The sequence below is a fragment of the Mesocricetus auratus genome, unplaced genomic scaffold (genome assembly GCF_017639785.1).
Source record: "Mesocricetus auratus isolate SY011 unplaced genomic scaffold, BCM_Maur_2.0 Super-Scaffold_15014, whole genome shotgun sequence".
In the NCBI taxonomy this organism is placed as follows: domain Eukaryota; kingdom Metazoa; phylum Chordata; class Mammalia; order Rodentia; family Cricetidae; genus Mesocricetus; species Mesocricetus auratus.
In genome coordinates this window covers 16,812,067-16,834,576 of record NW_024429186.1, presented here as the reverse complement: position 1 = coordinate 16,834,576, position 22,510 = coordinate 16,812,067, and the positions used below count along the sequence as shown (strand labels likewise).

Sequence of the window (22,510 nt, the reverse complement as noted above, 5' to 3'; positions counted from 1 at the left end):
AAAAAAGAGGTCAGGAGGGGAGACAGAGCTTTCTTTCCTTGTTTGCTCCTCTACCTTAGCCCTCCACTGTTAGGAACAGGCAAGTGTGGTGCCCTAATCCCGCCCAGCTCTGACAGCAGTGCCTGCATCCCCCACTTAGGCATTTACCCTAAAGTCGTCATATCTGACGCTGCTTCCGCTAGCTGCTACCTCCCAGCTCTGCCTATTCTTAAAACATGAGACAGTTGCAGATCCCCGTGGCTCATGCTGCCTGAACCCCACATTTGCTGCGAACCCCACACTGCCTTCTGCAACACCCCTCCAGAGGGCGGCCCTCACTGTGTCTGTCTCTCAGGGTGTCCTTGAACCCACTTTTCCCCGAACTGTCTGTTCCGAGCTCCTTGTTCATTTTCCACACCCCACAACTGTCTGTTCAGCCTCCTCCTGTGGCATCATGTCTTGTTACAGTCACCATTAGCCATATATCTGTCTCTGCCTTCCCTGCAGACTGCACAACGAGCCCAATCCATCCGTAACAGCCCTCAGTACAGAGCTTCCTGGGAGGTCAGCATCCTCTGTGCTGGTGTCGAGGGATAGCAGTGAGGATATAGGTTATAAGTATTTTCTGCGCCCAGGACCCGCATGGTGGCTATATGCTGTTTGAGAAGCACAGGTGGCAGATTAAAAGGATTAAGAAAGGATGAGTAAGAGCATGTTGCCATTCTACACTGTTCAAAGGTAGCTCACACATAAGACAAAAGATGTGCCGATCTTGAAAGATGTAGCTTTAAGTTGACTTAACTAAATGTTAAGAAATGGAAAAGAGATGTATGAAGTCACGGGAGCATTCTTATGAATTCCTAGTCTCCTGGGTAGAGAGGACTCCTCCAGGAGTGGAGAGCATGTAGTCTGTGTTCTAACAGTATATAGACTGGTCAATAAACCATCATGGAGATGGGGAGAGTCGAGGTGTTAATCAAACGGTGGAGTGTCTGTGTTTGGTATGAGAAGGATTCATATTCCAGCTTGTTTGGATTCTGGGTCAGGGTTTCTCAGCCAGCCATTACTGGCATCTGGAGCTAATGAATTTTAATAGGATTTTTAGCTGTGTCCCTGGTCTTACCACTCCCCACCCCTCAGTGTGTGTGTGTGTGTGTGTGTGTGTGTGTCAGAGGTTGACATCAGATATCTTCCTCAATTGCTCTCCACACCTGGAGTTTGCCATTGGCTAGGCTGGCTGGCCAGCAAGCTCCCAGGGTTCTCCTGTCTCTGCCTCCCCAACACTGGGATTACAGCCGCACACCATGGCGCCCAGCTATGACATGGGTGCTGCAGATCTTAACTCAGGCTCTCATACTTGTGTGGTAAGCACCTCACCCACAGAACCACCACCCCCACATCCCTGATTCTTTGACTTGTGTTTCTCATCATCTTTGTACACAGGTTTTTTTTTTTTCCCTTCCACCATGTGTATTCAGGAGGAAGGATCTGAGTGCGGAATGGCTGACATCTGTTAGGAAGGCAGATCATGGCCTCTTCTATGATGAGCAGCTCTGAGGGGCCCCAGATTGTTTGGAACTTTGCTGGGGAGGTGCCACAGTGGTGCCTTCCCAGCATCCCCTTATGCGAGGAGGAACTGGAGCAAACCTGGTCGTCATCTTCTCAGGCATTGTTTCACTCCTGGTGCTTTCCCCAAGGTGGTAGCTTTGGAACTGTGGGTCTTGGTGGCAAGTCCTCTGCCAGCTCCTCCTTGGAGGTGGGTCATATTCTGTGTTCTGGTCCTGAATGCAGTGACCTTCTCTGTTGCATGATTGTTCTTGAAAATTTAATGTTCTTGCCTTTGTTCCAAAGCCCTGTGGGAGAGAAGCATGAAGAATGCACATGCTTTAAATTCTAAACCCGAAACTCTGTAAAGGCCAAAATGCCTACAATCTTTGCTGGGCCACATAGTGCCTTGTCCATGTGCATGGCAGGCTGAAGGAAGTGCACCTTCACATTGTCATCTTTCTTGACTATTTGAAGTAGACATGAGAGGGCTATAGGCTTGATGAAGAGGTCACAGCATTGAGCAAGAAAAAAATAAGAGAGAGACACCAGGGAAGCAAAGAGGTGGCTTCGGGTCGAGATCAGCTCCCTGCTGCTGCTCCGTGGAAGGGAGAAGAATGAACTTTACCTGAGCAGACCTGCACTGAGACAGCTCGCAGGTCGCTGCATGCTCTTGAGGCCAGTTCTGGGTACCAGCACCAGCTGAGCTCTCCTGACAGTCCAGGGGCACCATCAGATTCCTCGCTTCTGTGATCTTGTTGACATGTTTGAAAGGAGGTGATAGTCCCAGAAGACATCTGAAGGAGAAGGCCACACAAGCAGCCTGGTGACCCAGTATGGCTCATCTTGTATTCTGCTCAGTGGTTCTGTAAAACCTGTTCATAATGAGCTGAGAGCCTCCTCCAACTTCACTTGCCTGTAGGGGAAGCAGCGAACTAAACCATTTCCTTTATGCTTGTGAAGGAAAAGCCAGGAATAAAACTTAGACCCTAATGACTGTCTTGTCTTAGAAATGCTCTTTACGATTAGATCCAAGGATGAAAATCAGCCCCCAAGCCTAGAGAGGAAATCACACAAGACTTTTTTGTTCCTCTGAGATTGTAGGGGTTGGATGCCCAACTCCTGACATCATTTGAACATTAGTGACATGCCTGCTGTGCCTGGACCCACTTGGAAATTGCATGACCTGCTAGTGTCTTCCCTGCTCTCTGTGACCTTGCTTCATGCTAGGTGGTGAACCCCAGTGGGTAAATGGCCTCACTGTAAACAATGGTAAGGACCATGTGTCTGCCAGCCAGTGCTCACACAGAGGCTACCTGCTCCAGGTAAGCGACTACTCAAGGACAGGATATTCTGTCTTTTCTAGAAGGGTCTCAAAAGATCTCCCAAGTATGCCAAGAGAGCTCTACCCTTCTATTATGCCATGTCTTGGCCAGAGACTTCTTGCCTTGAGTCTACTCCTGGGAGGAGCAGGAAGTTAGGGACTTGGTGCAGGACACAGGCTTGTATTAAGGATGATGGTGCTATGGGGTAAGCCATGGGGACTGGGAGTGTGAGGGAAAGGCAGCTTTGGCTCACAGCAGGGGATGCAGGTCCCTTCAGGAGCTCTCATAGGTTTGCCCTGCACTAGCCTGCCTGCCTATTCTGTCTCACTTGAGGTCAGGGTGGTTCCTCAGGCCTCACATCCCAGTCCAAGCCTGGCATGGTCCAGAATAATGCCAGCTTCTCCAGAGAAAAGAAACTGATAGGAGACAGACAGACACACACACACACACACACACACACACACACACACAGAGCCTGTGTCTCTGCGCAGCTATAAATCAATCAATCCTTGTAAAGATAGTATTTGCCATCAATGTAACAAGATACCTGAGGCAGTTGATCAATAGAGGAAGGGTTCAATTTTGTCAGCATGTGGCTCTGGAGGTCCAGGTCCCCATCACTGGAGCCTCTGTTGAAGATGACACATGATATCCAGGGTCTTTGCTAGAATGAATGGCTCCACATAGAAGGCAGGAAGCAAGAGAAGAAGAGAACGAGACCTGGCTCCCACAATCCCCTTTTGAGGGCATGCTCCAGTTACCTACAGACTTCCCTCTGGCATTTCCCTTTAAGAATCCACCACCCATATTACCGCCAGGTGGTGGTGGCGCACACCTTTAATCCCAGCACTCGGGAGGCAGAGGCAGGCGGATCGCTGTGAGTTCGAGGCCGGGCTGGACCGACAGCCTCCAACACAATACAGAGAAACCCTGTCTCGTAAAACCAAAAAAAAAAAAAAAAAGAATCCATATCACCTCCAAATTGCACGATGCAGATCAATCCTATAATATATGGATCTGTAGGGGAACACTCATCTACACCATAGCTGTGTGTGTGAGTATATAGTGTGTGTGTGATGTGAGTATGTACTGTGTGTGTGATGTGAGTGCGTGTGTGTAAGTGTGGTGTGGGTGTTATGTGAGTGTGTGTGATATGAGTGTGTGTGATGTGAGTGTGTGTGAGTATGTGTATGGTATGAGTGTGTGAGTATGTGTGTGGTGTGTATGAGTGTGTGTATGAGTATGTGTGAGTGTGTAGTGTGTGTGGTGTGTGTTTGTGTGTGTGAGTGTGTGGTATGTAAGTGTGTATGTGAATGAGTGTGTGGTGTGTGTGTGAGTGAGTGTGAGAGTGTGTGTCATTGGTTTACAGGCTCTCATCATGAGTGGCAGGCAGTAGGGAACTCATAGGCAGAAGCTAGGGTGCTATCTGCAGGCAGTTTCTTCTCCCAGAAGCCTTAGCTTTGTGTGAAGTCTTCAACTAACCTGAGTGGCATTGAATTCACACTCTAAGTATTGGGAGTAGTGGCTTTTACTTAAACTCAGCAGATGGTAACTGTTAGCCGCATTTATACAACAGGCTCACAGCAAAGCCTAGATTTGCATATGATTAAATAGCTGGTTCTGACAGCCTGGTCAAGTTGGCACATGCAATTCACATGGCAACCAGCTCTCAGCTCCCTGCCCTAAGGACTAGAGCCTGTGAGAGGACAGGAGATCCAGCCTTCCTCGTTCCTCCCGTCAGAGCGGGACTAAACCACCACCCCTCACACACAGGTTGGGGAGCCGGGAACCCACCTTTCCCCAACCCATCTTCCACTGGCTGAGTGTGGGGCTGGCCGGGACAAGGACGGACCCTGGGAATCACAGAGATCTTTCCTGGCTCATTAGCCTGAGGCAATATGAACTCTGTTGGTTAATTGGGTTTTATTTTCACTCCAGCTCAACATATTCTGAAAGAGTAGTGCACCCCATGAAATGTATCAGCCAAAGAGTGACGCCTTGGAGGGAGACACTGCTGATTTCACTGGATAACAACTATGACTCAGTGCCCACACATCATAGGATATAAAAGACCTGTGCGTGGTGGCTCATACCTATAATCCCAGCTCTTGGGAAGCTCAGGCAGGAGGATTGCCTTGAGTTTGAGGCTGGCTGGGTTGTATAGCAAAGCCCAAGGCCTAGACTATAGAAGCTAACCATGACCAAAGGCTGTTTCCATGGCCTAGCACTTGCTGGCATGGGTGCTCCAGGTACCCGTGTTCTGTGAACAGGGTTAAAGGGGCCGACAGACATGTATATGATGTAGGGTGACTTGTTTTCCAGTCCTAACCCATGGTACCTATGACTGTGCAGTTGCTTGGAAAAGGGAACTTTTTAATTAGTCAAGATGAGGTCAATGCTGAGTAAAGGTGGGGCCCAAATCCAATGCCTGGTGCCCTTTTGAGAAAGCCATATGGAGACCCAGCAAGAGGAGAATGTCAAACGAAGACAGAGGCTGAGAGAGGAGTGTCATATCTACTAGCCAGGAAATGCCAAGGACCTTGGCCACTACCAAGTGTTGAGGGAGACCCAGAACATCTGCTCCCTGAGGCTGCCATGGGAACCAGTCTGTGCCAGTCTGTGTTGCTTGTTTTTCCTGTTGTTGCAACAAAATATCCAACAAAGCAGCATAAGGGGACAAGGGTCCTTTTAGCTGGCAGCTCTGATGTTATGGTCGGTCCATCATGATAATGGAGTAACCAAGGTTGGAGGAGTGTGAGCTGCCTAGTCACATTGTATCCTCAGTCGGGAAGCAGAAAAATGGAAGCTGAGGCTCAGCTTACTTCCTGCTTTTTATTCAGCTGGGGACCCCAGCCTGTGAAATGGCGCCTACCCTGCACCTTTAGGGTGGGTCTCAGTTAACTTAAGCTAGAGACTCCACGACACCTGTCCCAGGCTTGTCCCCAATGTGATTGCTTGTAGAGCCCGTCAGGTTGACAGAATTAACCACCACTCAGTCTTGTCAGCACCTGGATTCTGGATGCCCGAAAGTGTGATGGGTCTTACCTGAGACTGGTCTCAGCATCAGAGCCTCCCTGGTGACTTCTGAGGCTTCTGTAGCTGACTTCTGACTGATGGAGGTGTGTCCACTTTCAGGGAACAGTGGTCAAGGTGACCATGTCCAATAAGTTCACATCCACCCATGCGATGGGTCCCAGGGATTTAGGTGTGTGGCCCTTGGCTTCCTATCACAGTCCTAGGAACCTCTGCTGCTCACACCCTACCCCCAGTGTCCGGATCATGCCCAGTTTGGCTCTGAGTGGCAGGAACACATCACGACCCGCAGCCGAAACAGCTCACTCTTAGGCGAGTCCAGCCTGGGGACTTTCCGCAGCCAGCTGCCATCTGGCCCTCACCAGACAATGAATAATAGTTTCTGCTGGGGGAGAGACAGCTCCAGTTAACACATGGCCCAGATTCACTCAGGCTGCCACCTCTGCCAGTCAAGAATGTGTAGGGAGTACGTGGGGCCTGGCCCCAGCACATTGAGTTCCATTATCACCGATGGTGACAGTGACAGCTCAGTGACACCTGCAGTCATTTCCTGCAAGGCAAAGTGTACACTGATAAGAACTTACCCGAGACTGGTCCCAGGTTCCCAGCCTCCCTAGTGGTTTCTGAGGCTCCTGCAGCTGACCCACGGAGATGCAGCCATCATCTGGAAACAGCAGCAGTGGTGGCCATGTCCATCAAGGTCACATCTATCCATAGATGATGTATGCCCTGTGCACATGTGGGAACTGGGTGACGGTCACCTGTTTGTCCCTGTCATGAGTAGTAGCATACCTAAAGGCCCTTAAGGCTGTCAGTAGCGTCCTGCTTCTACTTACTGGACTGTGACATGTCAACTCTGACATTCTGACATTTTAAGGTTCTGTGTGTGGCGTGGTGTGTGTGTGTGTGTGTGTGTGTGTGTGTGTGTGTGTGTGTGTAGCTGGAACTCAAACCTCTAGGGCCTCGTTCACACTAGGCGAGCACTCTACCACTGAGACGTATCCATAGCCCCTTATGAAGTGTGACTTTTATACAATAAAATGCAGATGTTCAAGTACACCGTTAGTGTTTTGAGGAATGTACTTAACGGTGTAACTACCACTTCAGCTGCAAACTGGAATGTCTCTGTTATTCGGGAAATTTCCTTGTGATCTCTTCTGTTCGGTTCCTCCCTCACCTGTTCTGACAATTCTTGGGCCTCGTGGGTGTGGGAAGACCACACTGTCCTGTCTAGCACTAGATTCGTTCAAACAGTGTCTTAGTTTTTTTTTTAAAGAACATGCAATGTAACAGGTCACCTTATGGTATTTCCATGTGTCCTTAGGTTTCATTTTTGGTCCCGCTGACCCCTGACCTCTGTGCTTCCCCTCCTTGATTGCTATCCTCCCGCCACTCCCCCGTTCACTTTGTTACCGTGTGTATTCTAGCACTTTCTTTGCCTGCTTCCTCGAAGCCTCTTACTTTCTTTTTCAGGGCCACATGCATCACCTTTACCCTTGAGTCTTTTATGAGCCATCGTAAGTTGACTTAATATGTTTATAATAAGAGCGTTACAGAGGGAGCCACGGAGACTGCTTTCCGTTCTGTGCCTGCCCGAGTCTCTCTGGGTTGCTTCCGGATCTTTGCACTGGCTTCTTCGTTTACAGCTGTAAATAAACCACACGTGGCCTGTGTTGCTCCTTAAACTCTATAGCAACAGTCTTTTCACAACTGGCAGGAGGGCAGGGCTCTGGTCCTTCTTGTTCAAGGTTGTAGATCCCAAACCAGCCACAGTTCTAGGGCATGCAAATGCCCAAGGGACAACTAGAGGAAAGTGTCCCAATAATTTGACCATGATCGTCTTCCTGGACAGTTGGTGGCTCCCACTGTCTTACGGTTAGCAGCACCAAGCGTCCTCACGTAGGGCTCCCCACCCCCCATTTGAAACATTATTCTTAGAACAAACACCAGATGAAGAAGAATTGTTGGGCCAAGAGAAGAAGTGTCCCATGGTTCTTGCTGTGCAATCCAGTCTGCTGACAGATTGCCCTTCAGAACATGGAGCTGATGGTGATATTTCACAGGCTCCTTAAAAGGATAGCGTGTGGCATCGAGCATAAAAGGCCATTTGTCAGCTTTCTCCTGCTGTAATGAGATACCCGAGGGAGTCCACTTATAAAGAGGGAAGGTTTGTTTTGTCTATATACAATTGGCCCTGTTGCTTTGGGGCAGGAGGGGAGGCAGTGCATAGTGGGAATGAACGTCTGGTTAAGCCCACCAGCTCACCTCGGGGACGGAGAGAAGAAAGATGGATACATGTCCTACAGCCCCCTCCAAGTGCCCAACCTCACTGATTTAAAACCTCCCACTGTGTTCTACCTGTTCAAGTCTGGGCCCCCTCCATCCCCATAGCACCGTGCATGTATTCAGTGTACTTTGAGTCAAGTCCCCCTTCTCATTACTCTTTCTCACCCCCTCTCCCACATCCGCATTTATTCTGTCCTCTTCTGCAGCCCAAATATTTCCCTCTATAGTCACATCTGTACCCCCAGCTTCCAAATATTAGAAAAAATGTATGGCACTTGTTTTTTTGAGTCTAGCTTATTTCAGCTAAGATAATGAGGTTTGGTTCTGCTAACACATACTTCTTTAGCACTGAGTAGAACGCCACCCTGAGTATGTACGGCATGTTTTCTCTGTCTGTTCATCTGCTGTGCACCTAGGCTGTTTCCTTAATGTGGCTGTTGTGAACAGTACAGCAGGTGCAGGTGTCTCTATAGGAAGCTGTGTCAGTAAGAACTTTGGTTTTTGGGGGCATATATCCAAATATGGTTTGACTGGATCACATACAGAGCTAAGATTCAACCCACAGAATAGGAGAGAATTTTTGTCGATGTTCATCTGGCAGGGAATTGATATCTAAAATATAGGAAGAAGTCAAAGAATTAAACCACAAAAAAGTAAATGATTCAATCAATACGTGGACTGTAGAATTCAGAAGAATGAAATTGTCATCAAAAGAGAGGAGGGCGTATCCTTGATGACCAAAGGATTTCCCGCTAGAGCTTTAAAGCCCCTGTGACCTCCTGATAGTTATACCTGGGGGACTAAGCCTTTAACACATGAACCTTCAGAGGACACTCAAGGTCCATGCTGCAGCAGCTGGACTTGAGTTAGGGCTGGTGGTCCCTGAGACTGAGTTCTGGGCACTGCAGCTGATGGTTACAAAGCCCATGGTGCAGAGGTCTGAGCTTAGCGTGGTCTGTGCTCTGGCTCTTGGGGTTCTGGCACTAACTGACTGGGATGCTGAATACAGCAGTTGACCTCTCTGAACATCATGTCACCTGCAAGAGTGATGAGATGAGGCCAGCAACGGCGCTCAGCATCCTAAGGGCTTGGCACACAGCTCTTGTGACACCTGAGAACCTTCATTCCTCCCTGGGTGGAAATCAACCAAAATGTAGTGTCTGGGCAGCATCGGGTATAAAATTCTGTGATTACAGGAAGGAACAATCCTATTGCTGAGGTTTTCAGTCATATTGTACTTTTTCTCGTGAATAATCTATTTTTGGACTGTACTGAAGATAGGATTTCAAACTCCTTTTCATGCTGGCTAAGGCAACAACTTCATCTGATTGTGTTTACTCCTGGTTATGACAGGAAGCTGTGGTATAAGACCTTAACATGTGAACTATTGCCTGTGAAAAGCATGAGATTTTCATCCAAGTTATTTTAAACCAACATAGTGGAGGTGGGGGATCTTGATTCCTTGGCTTTTGGCTCCAGGCGCCTGAGTGGTTTCTAAAACACATACCTTATGTAAGTTGAAATAATGGAAATTTGAAGCTATTTAAATGACTTCCCAGCCTCCCAGTCTCCTTTTCATAGTTTCATAATAAACGTCATGACTTAGAACATAGGGTTATTTTTACCAGAAAGCAAAGAAAATGGCATGTTTGGAGGCAGTTTCTCAAAAAAAAAAATTCACTTCACAGTTTACATTCCTTAAAGAGAATCAACTAATTGAAAGGTTTGGGGAAGATTGGGGAAGATTTGCATCCAACAGAAAGCACAGCTCTGTGGGCTTTCTGTCTGTGGATAGGCACTGTGCCAAGAGCCTCGTGCCAGAGTTGCAGGGCCAGGCAGGCCAGGCCCACAAAACCTTCTGAGCAGGCTCTTCCATAGCCCTTCAGTTAGATAGGAGGCCAAAGTCTTTACACCTGCTGAACACTGGCCTGGTAGCAGGTTGTACCAGGACATAGCAGCGTGAGCCTGGCCAGCGTGACTGGATCTGAGAGCAAACCTTGGGATGACCCAGGCCAGACAGGCAGAGAGGACCAGACAGTGCTGAGCCTGGAAAGTCTGGACCAACTTCAGCATTTGTCTTCTATTGATGTTGAGAAGCTGCCTAGCTGCTGGATGGGAACTGATAGGAGGCTAGCCAGAAGGTCAGGGTGGTGGTCAGTGATGCAGGAGGTAGAGATGAAAAGGTGGACAGATTCAAGAATGGGTTTGAAAAATGAACTTTCCCAGTCCCTTTCTCAGCTCTCGGGGAAGCTGGTGGTATAAGTCAGCTTACTACAGGATGTAGACACCATCTTAGATATTTTACTCAGAAAAGAGTTGAATTCAGGCAATCAGGTACTCAGAAAAGTACAGGAACACCCGAGGAAGAGGTGCCATGGGCAGAATGTTTGGGTCACCCCCAAACTCATATGAGAAATCCTAGCTGGGTGTGGTGATGTATACCTATAATCCTAGCACTCAGGAAACAGGCAGGAGTCACAAGTTTGAGGCCAGTCATAGTTATGTAATGATATTCCATCTCAAAAACAAATTGCAAGGAATCTTAACCCCCAAAGTGATGGTGTTAGAAGGTAGACTTGGAGTTGGCTGGGTCATGAGGACTCTGCCTTCACCATTGGGGATAGGTCAACATCCCTGCCAAACCTGGTAACACAGGCTATAAAATCAGCTGCTCAGGAGGCTGAGTCTAGAGGATCCACAAATTCAAGGCCAGATGGATGTTAAAGTGAATTTAAAGCCATCCCAGGCAACTTAGTGAGACCTTGTATCAAAATTAAAAGAAAAAAGCAATGGGAATATAGGTCAGTGGTAGAGCACTTGCCTAACATGCATAATGCCCATGGTTCAATTTCCAGTAACATTGGTCGGGGAGGACTCTGGAGTGATGCCTAACCCCCATCCACATGTGAACACAGAGTTGGCACCTTCCAAGACCTAGGAAGTAAGGCCTTGATCTTAAACTTCTGACCCTCTAAAACTGAGAGAAGTAAGTTTTCTGTGTTTAGTAAGCACCTTGGGTTAGAATGTTTTGTTACAGCATCACAGATGGACTAAGGCAAGCAGGAAATAGAATAATCAAACCCCAAAACACGCTGCTCTCAGAATGTTGTCAGCAGAGCCTGTCAGTGTCTATAGCCATGGTTGCCCGTGGAAACAGCAGTGAGAAGAAAGTTGACCTCTTTTCTGTTCTGGAAGTCCCCATGGTCAACAGGATCTATTTCAGAGCAAGTCAAGGCTCATCAGAACACAGCATATGATGGTATGTATACGTGACCAGTGCCCCATGGGAAGGTCATGGAAGAAAATAAATTGGAAGCTGGATGCATCATGGTCTTTCCTATATCATAGGATCTGAGGGAATGGGAGGTATCAAGGACTGTGCCAGGATTTCCTTCCTGCAGCTCATATAGATGGTGGACCATTTCACTGAGGATGTGTTTTGTGTGCCTACAGGGTTGCCAAGGGCTCTGTTACAACTGCTGCTCAGAAATGTTGAGACTTGGGAGGTGCCTGCAGAGATTAGAAAAGCAAACCACAGAGAAAAGAGGGCTAGGCAGGAAGCCCTAAGGACAGTGTTCAGGTGTCCTGCCAAGGATACGGACCCAGCCATGTGAGATGACAGAGAGCAAAAGGAGTCAAAGAAACTAAACGAGGAAGTCTGAAGAGGGGGGAACATACAAGATGGATGTCTCTTTAAGCATTTTGCTAAGTGAAAGAGGCTGACTGAAAAGTTCCCTGTCATAGGACTCCATTGATAGGACCTTCTGTAAAGAGCACATATTAACCCCTAGTAGCCAGAATTGGGAACTAGGGAGGAATTGATTATAAATATTCAGCACAAGGGACTTTGGGGATGGTAGAATTATTTTGCCATAATTACAATAATGAACTAAACCTCTGAACAGTAAGCAAGCCCAAGTTAAATGGCTTCCTTTATAAAAGTTGCCATGGTCATGATGTCTCTTCACAGCAAGAGAAACCTTAAGACAGTCAGTTGTTAACTTATCCCATGCACTGGGGCCAGGTGTGCCACAGGGACAGATGCCTGAGACTCAGCTTAACATTTGGTGTGGTGTAAACACTTGAGGTACAAGTGTTAACTCCTACTCTTTCAGGATAGGGATATTCCCACATTAGTAGACTTCTGCTTTCTCAATAGCTTTGATGGTCTCTGAAAGTCACATCACCCTCCAAGATGCAGCCGCTGTACTAAGGAGGCTCAAGATACTCAGAATATTATCCAGCAGTCACCAGAATATAGGTTCACTGAGTAGGTGCTCTGGAAATGCCCACTGAATAAATTCATACATTTTGATGAACAGCACCACTGGCAAAAAGTATATCTTGAAAAGGACAATGCTGGCAGAAAATCACTGTGTAGCTTTCTGTGTCCACAACAGTGCTAAAGTGTTCCTTGGGGATTTCAAGTGGCAGTTTGTAGGTGCTGAAGGAATTGTGGTTACTAATAGACCCAAGGCCCCTAGTGTCTCCCCTCCAGTGCTCAGGAAGGTAAGTATCATGAGAGATCTCCCCAAATGTCCTGGGCCTTGCATACATGCCAAAGCAGAATGCAAAAACAGGTAGATTCTGTGTACAAGGATGCCTGAGTATGTCCAGAATCAGTGACAGACAGTCCTTCTGGGGCCAAGGACCAAAGGGAAGGCTGCCTTTCATTGTGTTGCCTTCCTGGCTCCCTCCTCCTGGGCTCTGGAGGATACTGGGTTTCAGGGCCTGCAGGCAAATCTCTCCTCCCCCTATACCTGCCACCAGGGATTTCTGCAGCTTAAGAGCTTAGGTGTGACCTCAAAAGCCATGTGTGTGCCCTGATGATCCCTCCCTCCTCCCTAGGGTATGGTGACCCCTCTCAGATTTGCAAGCCTCACACACTTGAACATGGTCTGGGTGCTCCTCATTCTGGCAAGCCGGAAAGAGAAAGGTTTCCTCAGGAACCTGGGATGACACTGCTCTAGCAGGCAGGTTCTCCTGTGATCTGCACAGAGCCTGGCTTGCTCTCACCATCTATGGCCTTTCTACCCCACCCCACCCCTGCAAAGCTATTTTATTGTCTCTTTTACTTTCACATATCAAGGATGCACATCAGCTGCAACGGTGGGGACAGAATGTACTGGTGTGTGAACAGTCGCCAGGGTTACACCTGTCTTACACACAGAGTCTGTAAGGATCACACAATCAGCTTGCTAAGGTCACACAGGTCCTAAAAGACAGAAGTGTATCCCGAAACCTCAACCCATCTGCTCTGAAGACATTAGACACGTGAACACAGGACATGTCTGAAGGTCGGAGCTGTTCTTGGTGACAGGGCGAGAGTGACAGGGATTGACACTGGTGCCGTGCCAGCTTCTGGAGGGTTCAGTCCTGCAGCAGTGAACCAGTCTCAGCCAGTAGCCAATTGGGAGGGCTGGTATGGTCCTCTACCCACTGACGCCTTTGCTGTGCAAGCCAAGGGGTGCCATATATATTCACCAAGCCCTGTGCTTTCACAGTAGATTGTCACTGAAGAAGCAGAGAGCCCTCGAGGTTAGGTGACTCGGCCACACAGTCCATAGGGAGTTGTGTGAGTTTCTTTTCTGTTGCTGTGACAAAACATCACGTCTAAAAGCAACTTACAGAAGGATAAGGGAGATAAGACTCCATCGTGGTTGAGGAGGCGTGGCAGCAGGCAAGCACGTGGCCAGAGCAGGAAGCAGAGAGATCTTAGCTCACCAACAAGCAGGAAGCAGTGAGAGTAAACGGGGCAGTGCTTTACATTCTCAAAGCCCATCTGCAATGACTACTTCCTCTAGCAAAGCTACACCTCCCAAAGCTGTCTAAACAGACCAACCAGGGACCAAGCATTCAGATGCCACCGCCAATGGGGGACACTTCTTACTGAAAACACCAAAGTAGATGAACCTGAAGGCCTGAGTGCAGAGTCTTGGACTCCCTCACCCCGTCACTTCTCTCTGTGATGCTAGTACATATGTATGTAGTTCAGCACCCGTATCCCAATGTGTGAAAGGCTTTGAGCTGTTACGGGAACCCATGAGAGCTGGGAGCTCCACAGGTCACCTACTGATTTGCTGCCAAAACTAAGACTATGGATGACATTCTCTGTACCCTGCAGCCTTCTGTCATGCACTTAGGAGTGCAGAGAAGGCAGCATCTCTGTGCAAAGTCTAGTCACACCAGGGACAAAGCTATTTATACAACCCACAGCCCCATCCTGGCTGGGGGCCAGATGACATGCCCTCCACTCCAGAAAAGCAGAGGTTTATTCTCATTCTCAAAGATGCCCCAGGATCGTGCCAATCGCCAGCTCTCCTCACAATGGCTTGAGAACCAGGGAATGTCTTGAAATCTCTCAGCAGAACCATGGTCTAAGGATCTGTGCTTTGAAGTCCCAGAGGTTTCCGCTTCCTGAAACAGAGTCCCAGCCACAGGGACACGGAATATCTTCCTCCATAATTCTCCATCTCCAAGTAGCAGATGCAGGCTCTTGAACTGATAGCTGCCATTCTTTAATAAGAAGTTTGATTAGAAAAGAAAAAAACATGAAGAAGGAAATGAAGACATTTTTCTTTAAGTACTTCTTGTTTCAAAGTGGGCAGGCTGTCTGGTGCCTGGATAGCTGCCAGGTTCAGTTTCTTGTCAAGTGAATCTGATGTTGAGAAGTGAGATTTTATAACATTTGTTTTTGGAGCTTAGGGCGACATTGTATTTACAAAGCAGGATTTCTGTCTGGGACATCTATTGAGTGCCTGCTGTGGACCAGCAGTCTTCCCAGATACCTGAGGGCTGGTGACTGTGATAGCATCCCGATAGCATGAAGTAATGCAAAGTGAGAAGGGACCGTTCCCACACTGGCTGTGGGCGTTCTGAGGCAGATGAGTTGTCACTGGGCATATTGTGTCACTATCTGAGGGGCTCCTAAAGCCACCCTATTTCTCATACACCCAACAGTGTGTCTATCTTTAATTTTAGTCATCCCAATATGTGTGATGTGCGTTACGCTATCTTTCAAGACACAAGACAGATCTCAGTCCCAGTCAGCTCTCAGGTACTGGGATACCCGTGACTAATCCAGCAACCAGCGTTCTCCTAAAAGCATCAGTCTGGCCCACACTGAGATCCAGCTGGCTTCCTCTCTGATTGGTCAGTCTGAAGTCAGGGATCCCGAACTCCTTGGTGGACTGTGGCTGTCCAGTAGGTTTGCGGAAGGTGCACTGCTACCTAACACCCTACTGTCTCCTCTTCTCTTCCAGCGATTCACGAGTTCCCTACAGACCTGTTCTCCAACAAAGAGCGACAGCATGGTGCTGTCCTGCTACACATCCTTGGTGTAAGTGTCCTCAAGGGCCAGAAGCCACTAATCTTCTGGCACCGGAACCCCATCTGTTTAATGACCATAGTGTATAATGACCACAGAGCAGTGGTTCTCAGCCTTCCTGATGCTGTGACATTTTAATACATATCCCCATGTTGTGGTGACCCCCAACCATAAAATTATGGTGTTACTTCTTCATACCTGTAATTTTCCTACTGTTGTGAGTCATAATGTAAATATCTGATATGCAGCCCCTGAGGGGGCCATGACCCACAGGTTGGGAACCACTGCCATAGCTTGTCTGAGCACTTATTTGCTCCTGGTAACAGCCTGGGAAGAAAACTAGGCTCTCTTGTCCAATGAGAGGCTTTTCTTAACTGTCAGGTGACTTGCCCAGCGTCATCTTGTGTCTCCACTTCCAGCACAAGGACATGGTTCTTTCCTGTGTCTCATTTTCTGTTTTCATAAAATAGGGGTGATGGCCCCTGAGTGCACATCAGGACTAGATGTTGACTTCCTCAGACACGGAGTAGCATACAGGCCCTCTGTAAATGCTCACCGCCGTGGTTCCTGTGACTGTGTTCCACACTTCTCGTTCTTCTCTACATTCAGATGAGATCCAGCACATTCAGGGTGGTCAGCCATAGCCATCTCCTCTCCCTGTTCAGACTCCGATGGCAAACGGTGGAGTTCAAGGGCAACTTAAGTGGGAATGAGGAAGTCAGGCCCTAAGTGTAGATTGCTGTTTTTAGACAGGACAAATCCTAGCCCATGCCAGACTCCACCTCCCTTCCTATTTTTGCAAAGGTTTATTTATTTATTTATTTATTTATTTATTTATTTATTTATGTGTTTATTTACTTGAGATAGCATCTTCTGTTTGCTGTCTGACCTCAGGCTTACTGTGTAGCTGAGGATGACCAAAAACCTCTGGCCCACTGCCCCCCTCGCCCACCCATCCTCCCACATGCGTCTCCCAAGTGCTGAGATTACAGGAGTATGCCACCTTGTCCAGCTTACGTGGTGCTGAGGATTAAACCTTGTGTATGCTAGGAAGCAGTCTACGAAATGAGCTACAGCTCCAGCTCCTTCATAAGTCAAGTCCTTTATTAGAACACAGCCAGCCCATTCATGGCTGTGCTCTCTGAGATCTCCTGCCTCTGCCTCCTGAGTGCGGGGACTAAAGGGCATGTGCCACCACTACGTGGCTTCTGTGTCTGCTTTTGAACTTCGGTGGCAGGACTGAAAATCTGCCTCGGAGTACATGGTCTACAGAGCCCCAAAACGCTTTCTGGTCCTCGTGGGAGCCAGTAGAAGATGCTGTTGAATGGCTGCCAGGAAGTGAGGCTGGTCACAGTTGGCTTTTCTTTTTTTTCTTCAAATCAGCCCCAGCAAATTTTCTCCTGCTCAGTAATTGGGCTGCCCAGGGCTGTCTGCTTATACATTTAAATTGAGCCAACAGTTAGTCTTTTTCTAGACATAATTTAATTCTCTGACAGAGAACAAGAACCAGAAGATGACGAATGAGTGAAGTTATGATTGGCAAGATAAACCACTAATGAAAGTGGTGGTTAGAATGGGGATTGTGGGCAAATTTCAAACTGTGGGTCTGCGTGTTATTTCTAGGATGGGGTTGTTATCTTTCAGGCATCCTGGATTTCCATCCCCTTTTACTAGGAGATGTAAATTTGGCAGGTTTCCCCTATGTTCAGGGGCCTTGCCCTATAAAAAAAACCTGAAAGTCAGTACCTTGGGAATTTGGCAAGAAACCTTCAGAGTGGTAATTACCAAGGTAAGACTAGAAGACTGAACCCAAACCATTACTTGATTTTTATGGATAAAGTTTTATTGGAACATATACACATCCATTCCAGGGTTGCTTTGGTTTTATAAGAGCAGAGGCACTATATATATCATGGCTCTCTCTCTCTCTCTCTCTCTCTCTCTCTCTCTCTTTCATGTGCTTGTGTGTGCATGTCTACGCATGTATACATGTGCACATACATGCTTATGGAGGCCAAAGTTCTAATAACCAGTGTTGTGTTTTACTCAATTGGGTTTTACCTTATTTTTTGAGATATCATCTCCCACCGAACCTGGGCTTAGCAATTCAGCTAGACTGGTTGTTCAGCAAGCTCTGAGAGTTCTCCTGTCTCTACCTCCCCAGAGCTGGGGTTATAGGCATTGCACTGCACCACTTTTTACATAAGTGCTAGGGATCCGAATTCAGTTCCTTAGGCTTACACACCAAGCACTTAGCCAACTGAGCCATCTTCCCAGCTCCTGTCTTCTACTTTTTAAAATAGGATTTCACTATGAGGCCCAGGCTGGCCTGGAACTTGCGATCTTCCTACCCCGGTTTCCTGAGGACTGAGACTGCAGGCATGTGCCACCCTGCCCAGCTCCAAATCTGTGTTTCTTACTCTGTGACAGTTCTGGGAGGAAGTACAGACCTGTGTGACCTGGATTTATGACTCTCTGCCTCTCGGCATTCTGTTTTCCCGCTCGAGGTCTCCATTTCCTTGTCAGGGAGGACTTGGAGAGAACAATTCTCCCCATTGCTGTGGCTTCCCATGTGTGCTTCTGCCCGCAGCCTGGTGTGGAGCCTTTACTGAACCTAGATTTCCCTTCACAGGCTCTCTACATGTTCTATGCCCTGGCCATCGTGTGTGATGACTTCTTTGTCCCATCCCTGGAGAAGATCTGTGAGGTACGTGGAAAGGACCTGGAACCCTCCACAAAGCCCTGGGTGACTAGGAGCATCTGACAAGAAGGCTGAGTTAGGACAGAAAGCACTCTGGTAGAGAAGATCATCATACAGCCACCTAGTGCCACACCCAATCAATGTCAGTGAAGTCACCCTCCAGGCCATCATACTCTAGAAAGAGAGGCTCCCAACCTTCCTAATGTTTTGACACTTCAATACAGTTCCTCATATTGTGGTGACCACCCCAACCATAAAAATATTTTTGTTGCCACTGTAATTTTGCTACTGTTATGAATTGTAATGTAAATATTTGATATGGAACCCCAGGGAGTCGTGACTCACGGGTTAATAACCACCATTCTAGAACCCATGGGGTATGAAGCCAAATCTGGCCAGCCAGGGAACAGGCAAGCCTGTGGCTACATTGGCACATTTCCCACAAACCATAGGTGGCAGTCCCAGGGAGGACCTGTGTTCCCTAAGTGTTCCCTTGGGTGAACACTAAGCCAGGTGACAGGTGTCCCGTGTACACAGGGTTCTTCATTTAGCTATTCTGTCCCGTCATTTTTCCTTTCCCGTACGCAAGACCCCGGACTCCTGTGCTCTGCCTTGTTTGTAGCTTCTAATCAAATAGGGGGGGAAATACTTTTGTTTGCAGCATTTACCAAGTGCAGCCCCTTGGGGATTTGCCACCCCTCACCCTGTGAAGTCACCCAGCTCTTTGAGGCCATATTGTCAGGGTGGGGACAGATGGCTCTTTGAGACAGACACCTGCCTTCAGTTCAGCTTGTTTCTGGGTACAACCAGGGGAGTGTTGTGTCACTGCACAGTAGGGAACGGCTGCTTTAGAACCTGGGTCCCCCATATTGTGAGCTGGCAGAAGCATTTCCCTCCCCTGACTCCTCCCTGCCCTCCCCCATGAATCATGGGAGATTAGTGCAGCAGGTTTTATCGCAGGACCCCTAGGATGGAGGCTGGGGGGGAGTGGTTCCTGCAAGGATACTGTGGCTGCTCTGGAAGATGCCCCCACCTAGGAAAAACTCAGCCATGGCCCTAACTTATGTGAGTTGGACCTTTGTCTCTCTGACAAGACACCTGACATAATAATTTAAGGAAGAAGATACTTACCTATGCTCATGATTTCAGGGGTTTAAGTCCAAGGTCAGCTAGCTACATTATTTCTAGACTGTGATAGGGCAGATATCATGGCAGCAAGGTTTGATAGAACAAAGCTACTCCCTTCATGGTGGCCAGAAAGAGACATAGACACAGAGAGACAGGTGTTGAAGACAAATCACTACCCCAAGAACACACCCCTAGCGATCCACTTTTTTCTTTAGGTCCCACCTCCAAAAGTTTCTAGTGCCTTCAGATAATATCATCAAAACTATGACTCCATTGGTGACTTAATCCACTGATGAGGTTGGGGCCCATGTGATCCAGTCACTTGTCAAAACCCAGCTCTGAATACTGCTGCACTGGGAACCAAGCCTTTAACCCAGGAGCCTTTTAGGAAATACCTTGTATCGGATTAACATGTGTGAGCACAGGCCACTCCCAGGGTGATATCTTTGGAAAACTACAACAGTAGGGTTGGGGCCTCTTTGGGGTTGAGAGAAACCTATGGAAAATGGGTTAGGGCTGCAAACATTGAAGGTGCCAGTGTATCAGGGTTGCTTGTGGACTTAAGGACAGAGGGATGAATAAAGGTCTTAGTCCTCCGTTAAGGGCCTTTGGTGACAAGGAAGCTAGAGGGAGGGGATGTCACTGTTGCGGAGAGGCCTAGGAAGACTTTTGCGAGGAGATGACGTGTGTCGAAGCTGGGAAAGTGGGGAGTATTTCCAGCAAGCACGGGGAGAGGATTCTAGGAAGAATGGCATAGGCCAAGGCCAGGAGGTGGCAGAACAGCAGGCGGCATGGCCTCAGTCTGCGGAAGGTGGCTGCAGATGCTAAGTGATGTGTCCACTTCCTCTACAGACTTTCCTCTTTGCGGCACTGAGGTGGTGGACTTGGGAAGCAGTGCTATGCCCCTAGTCTGTATCAAGCCCAGAGCTCTGACCCTTCGGTATCTAACTGACCAATGGGGAGAAGATGCTGGCCCCAACCTTCCTACAGGGTTCCAGAGCCCAGACCACCTAGGGCTACTTAGGGGTCCCCTGTCTTCCATTTTGGATCAGATGATGGGCTTCCATGACCAGAACATGGCCTTGCTGAGCAGCACAGACTCATAAAAAAAGCTCCTAGCCTTGTCCCATGCCAGCTTAATCCTGAGGGAAGGCTCTCTGGGTGTTTGAGACTCTGTCTAGATGCTGGGCTTGCCACAGAGAAGCATCCAGAATGTAGGAACCAGGCATGTGTTGTGGTTCAGATCCCATAGCCTTGGGACAGCTTCTAGACTCCACCCTGTTCTAGGCTCCAGGGACCCACAGGTGGCAAATGCCAGCTCTACCTTCATGGTCCAGAGGGAAGGTGAGTGTGTACTACAAGGCAAACCCTTGTCACAGGATCTATTTCAATGTGGAGAAAAGAGTTGGGGTCTGAGAGGGTGTGGCTGCCTCTAGGATTGTGGGAGAGACTCCCTCAAATGTCATCAGCAGGGATCTAGGAGTACAGAGAATGAAGAGAAAACAGATGGGGGGGGGAGAGTTGAAGTCTGGCAGAGGTCATAGGGCATGTGCTTTGGGAGGAGAGGCTACGGCTGCAGAGCTGGGCTCAGAACAGCCCTGTGCCACTGAGAGCTGTCTGCTGTCCACCAGCTCAGTAACTGTGTCCAATCCACCCTGTCACACCCAGTCCCAACTGCCTGTATTCTCTCTGTTTCAGAAACTTCATCTGAGTGAAGATGTGGCTGGTGCCACCTTCATGGCTGCAGGAAGCTCAACACCAGAGCTGTTTGCTTCTGTCATCGGTAAGGACACCAGGCAGCTAGGACACAGTGCAGAGAGAGCCAGGGCTTGTTGTCCAGTGCAGTGGGGGCGCCAACCATCTCTGAGACTCAGTTTCCTCTCCTGTAAACTGAAGGAGTCAGAGGTCAGGAAGTCGATGGGTGGTTTCTTAGAGTATAGGGTTCTGATGGGTACTGGGCTTCTTATGAATGATGAATATGCTCTAAAATTAGATTATGACTTTTGTTGTAAAAATCTGTGGTTCTGCCAAACTGCTGGACTGTGTCAATAGACATGTTAATTATGTCTCAATAAAGTTATTTAAAAACATGGGCTCCGGTCATTGAGATGGCTCAGTCAGTAAAAGTGCCTGGCATGCAAGCCTGAAGACTTGATTTCAATCCCCTAAACCAAAGGAGAGAACCCACCATTGGAAAATGTCCTCTGACTGCCACACATGTGTCATCACACACACACAAACACACACACACACACACACACACACACACACACACCACACCATACATATGATAATGATGAGGAGGAGGGTACATTGAATTTGATTTTATGGCAAAGCATAAGTGCATGGGAGGAACAGCTTCCCAGGGCTCCACTGACTGGCTTAGCCTTTATCTCTTTCTCATTCCAGGTGTGTTCATCACCCATGGAGATGTTGGTGTAGGGACTATTGTGGGCTCTGCTGTGTTTAACATCCTATGTATCATTGGAGTGTGTGGACTATTTGCTGGACAGGTCAGTGGATTTTTTCTTTGCCTGCCTGACTGGTATCCTGTAGGATGGGGGTGAGCTTCTGAGATGTTTGGAGTAGCAATGGGGACACCCTGATGAGGCCAGCCATGTCACTTATCTACATTGTCCTCCAAACCATGTCCTCCCCATACAGTAGCCTTGACACTCCTCCCCTTCCAACAGCTTGAGAGCCTGAAAGGTTTGGGGACCTGACCAGTTTATGGTGGGCATTCCTGCAACAGCTACTTAAGAAGGATCTCCTTGGACCCTGTTCTTGGAGTCATCTGGGCTGCTTGTCTCCCCTAAAGGCACAAGGCTAGCAGTGGTCAGAACCCATTTGATACTAGGTCAGAGTTTCAGGGAATGTTGGGCTTGCCTCACAGTGGGAGATCATGGCAAGGCCCTACCTTGCTCAGGATGGCAGAGGTAGGCAGTTGATGGGACATGGTGACACATCTTACCTCTACCTTAATGGCCAGTTCTTGCTATGGCATGTGCCTGGCTACTACCATAGAGGAGTAGAGCAGTTTCTGGTTTCCCCAACCTGAGACCTTTATTTGGTTCTGCTCTCTTCACAAGCTGTAGCCAAGAATTAGAGGTAGCTGGGGAGGCACCCAAGGCCTTCCTCTCTCTGGGCGGCTGGCCCCATTCCCAGCCTCTAGGCAACAGCAGCTGA

General features: G+C 48.2%; 1 protein-coding gene across 2 annotated transcripts in view; it reads left to right on the top strand.

Moving 5' to 3' along the window:
* The window catches only part of Slc24a4 (solute carrier family 24 member 4), a 135,072-nt gene that overhangs the window by 63,783 nt on the left and 48,779 nt on the right, over positions 1 to 22,510 (top strand). For both annotated transcript variants that reach the window (XM_005068390.4, XM_005068391.4), the window contains exons 3-6: positions 15,431 to 15,507; positions 18,128 to 18,202; positions 21,023 to 21,107; positions 21,734 to 21,837. In XM_005068390.4, the coding sequence (XP_005068447.1) occupies positions 15,431 to 15,507; positions 18,128 to 18,202; positions 21,023 to 21,107; positions 21,734 to 21,837 (341 nt within the window). The remainder of the gene's footprint in view (positions 1 to 15,430; positions 15,508 to 18,127; positions 18,203 to 21,022; positions 21,108 to 21,733; positions 21,838 to 22,510) is intronic.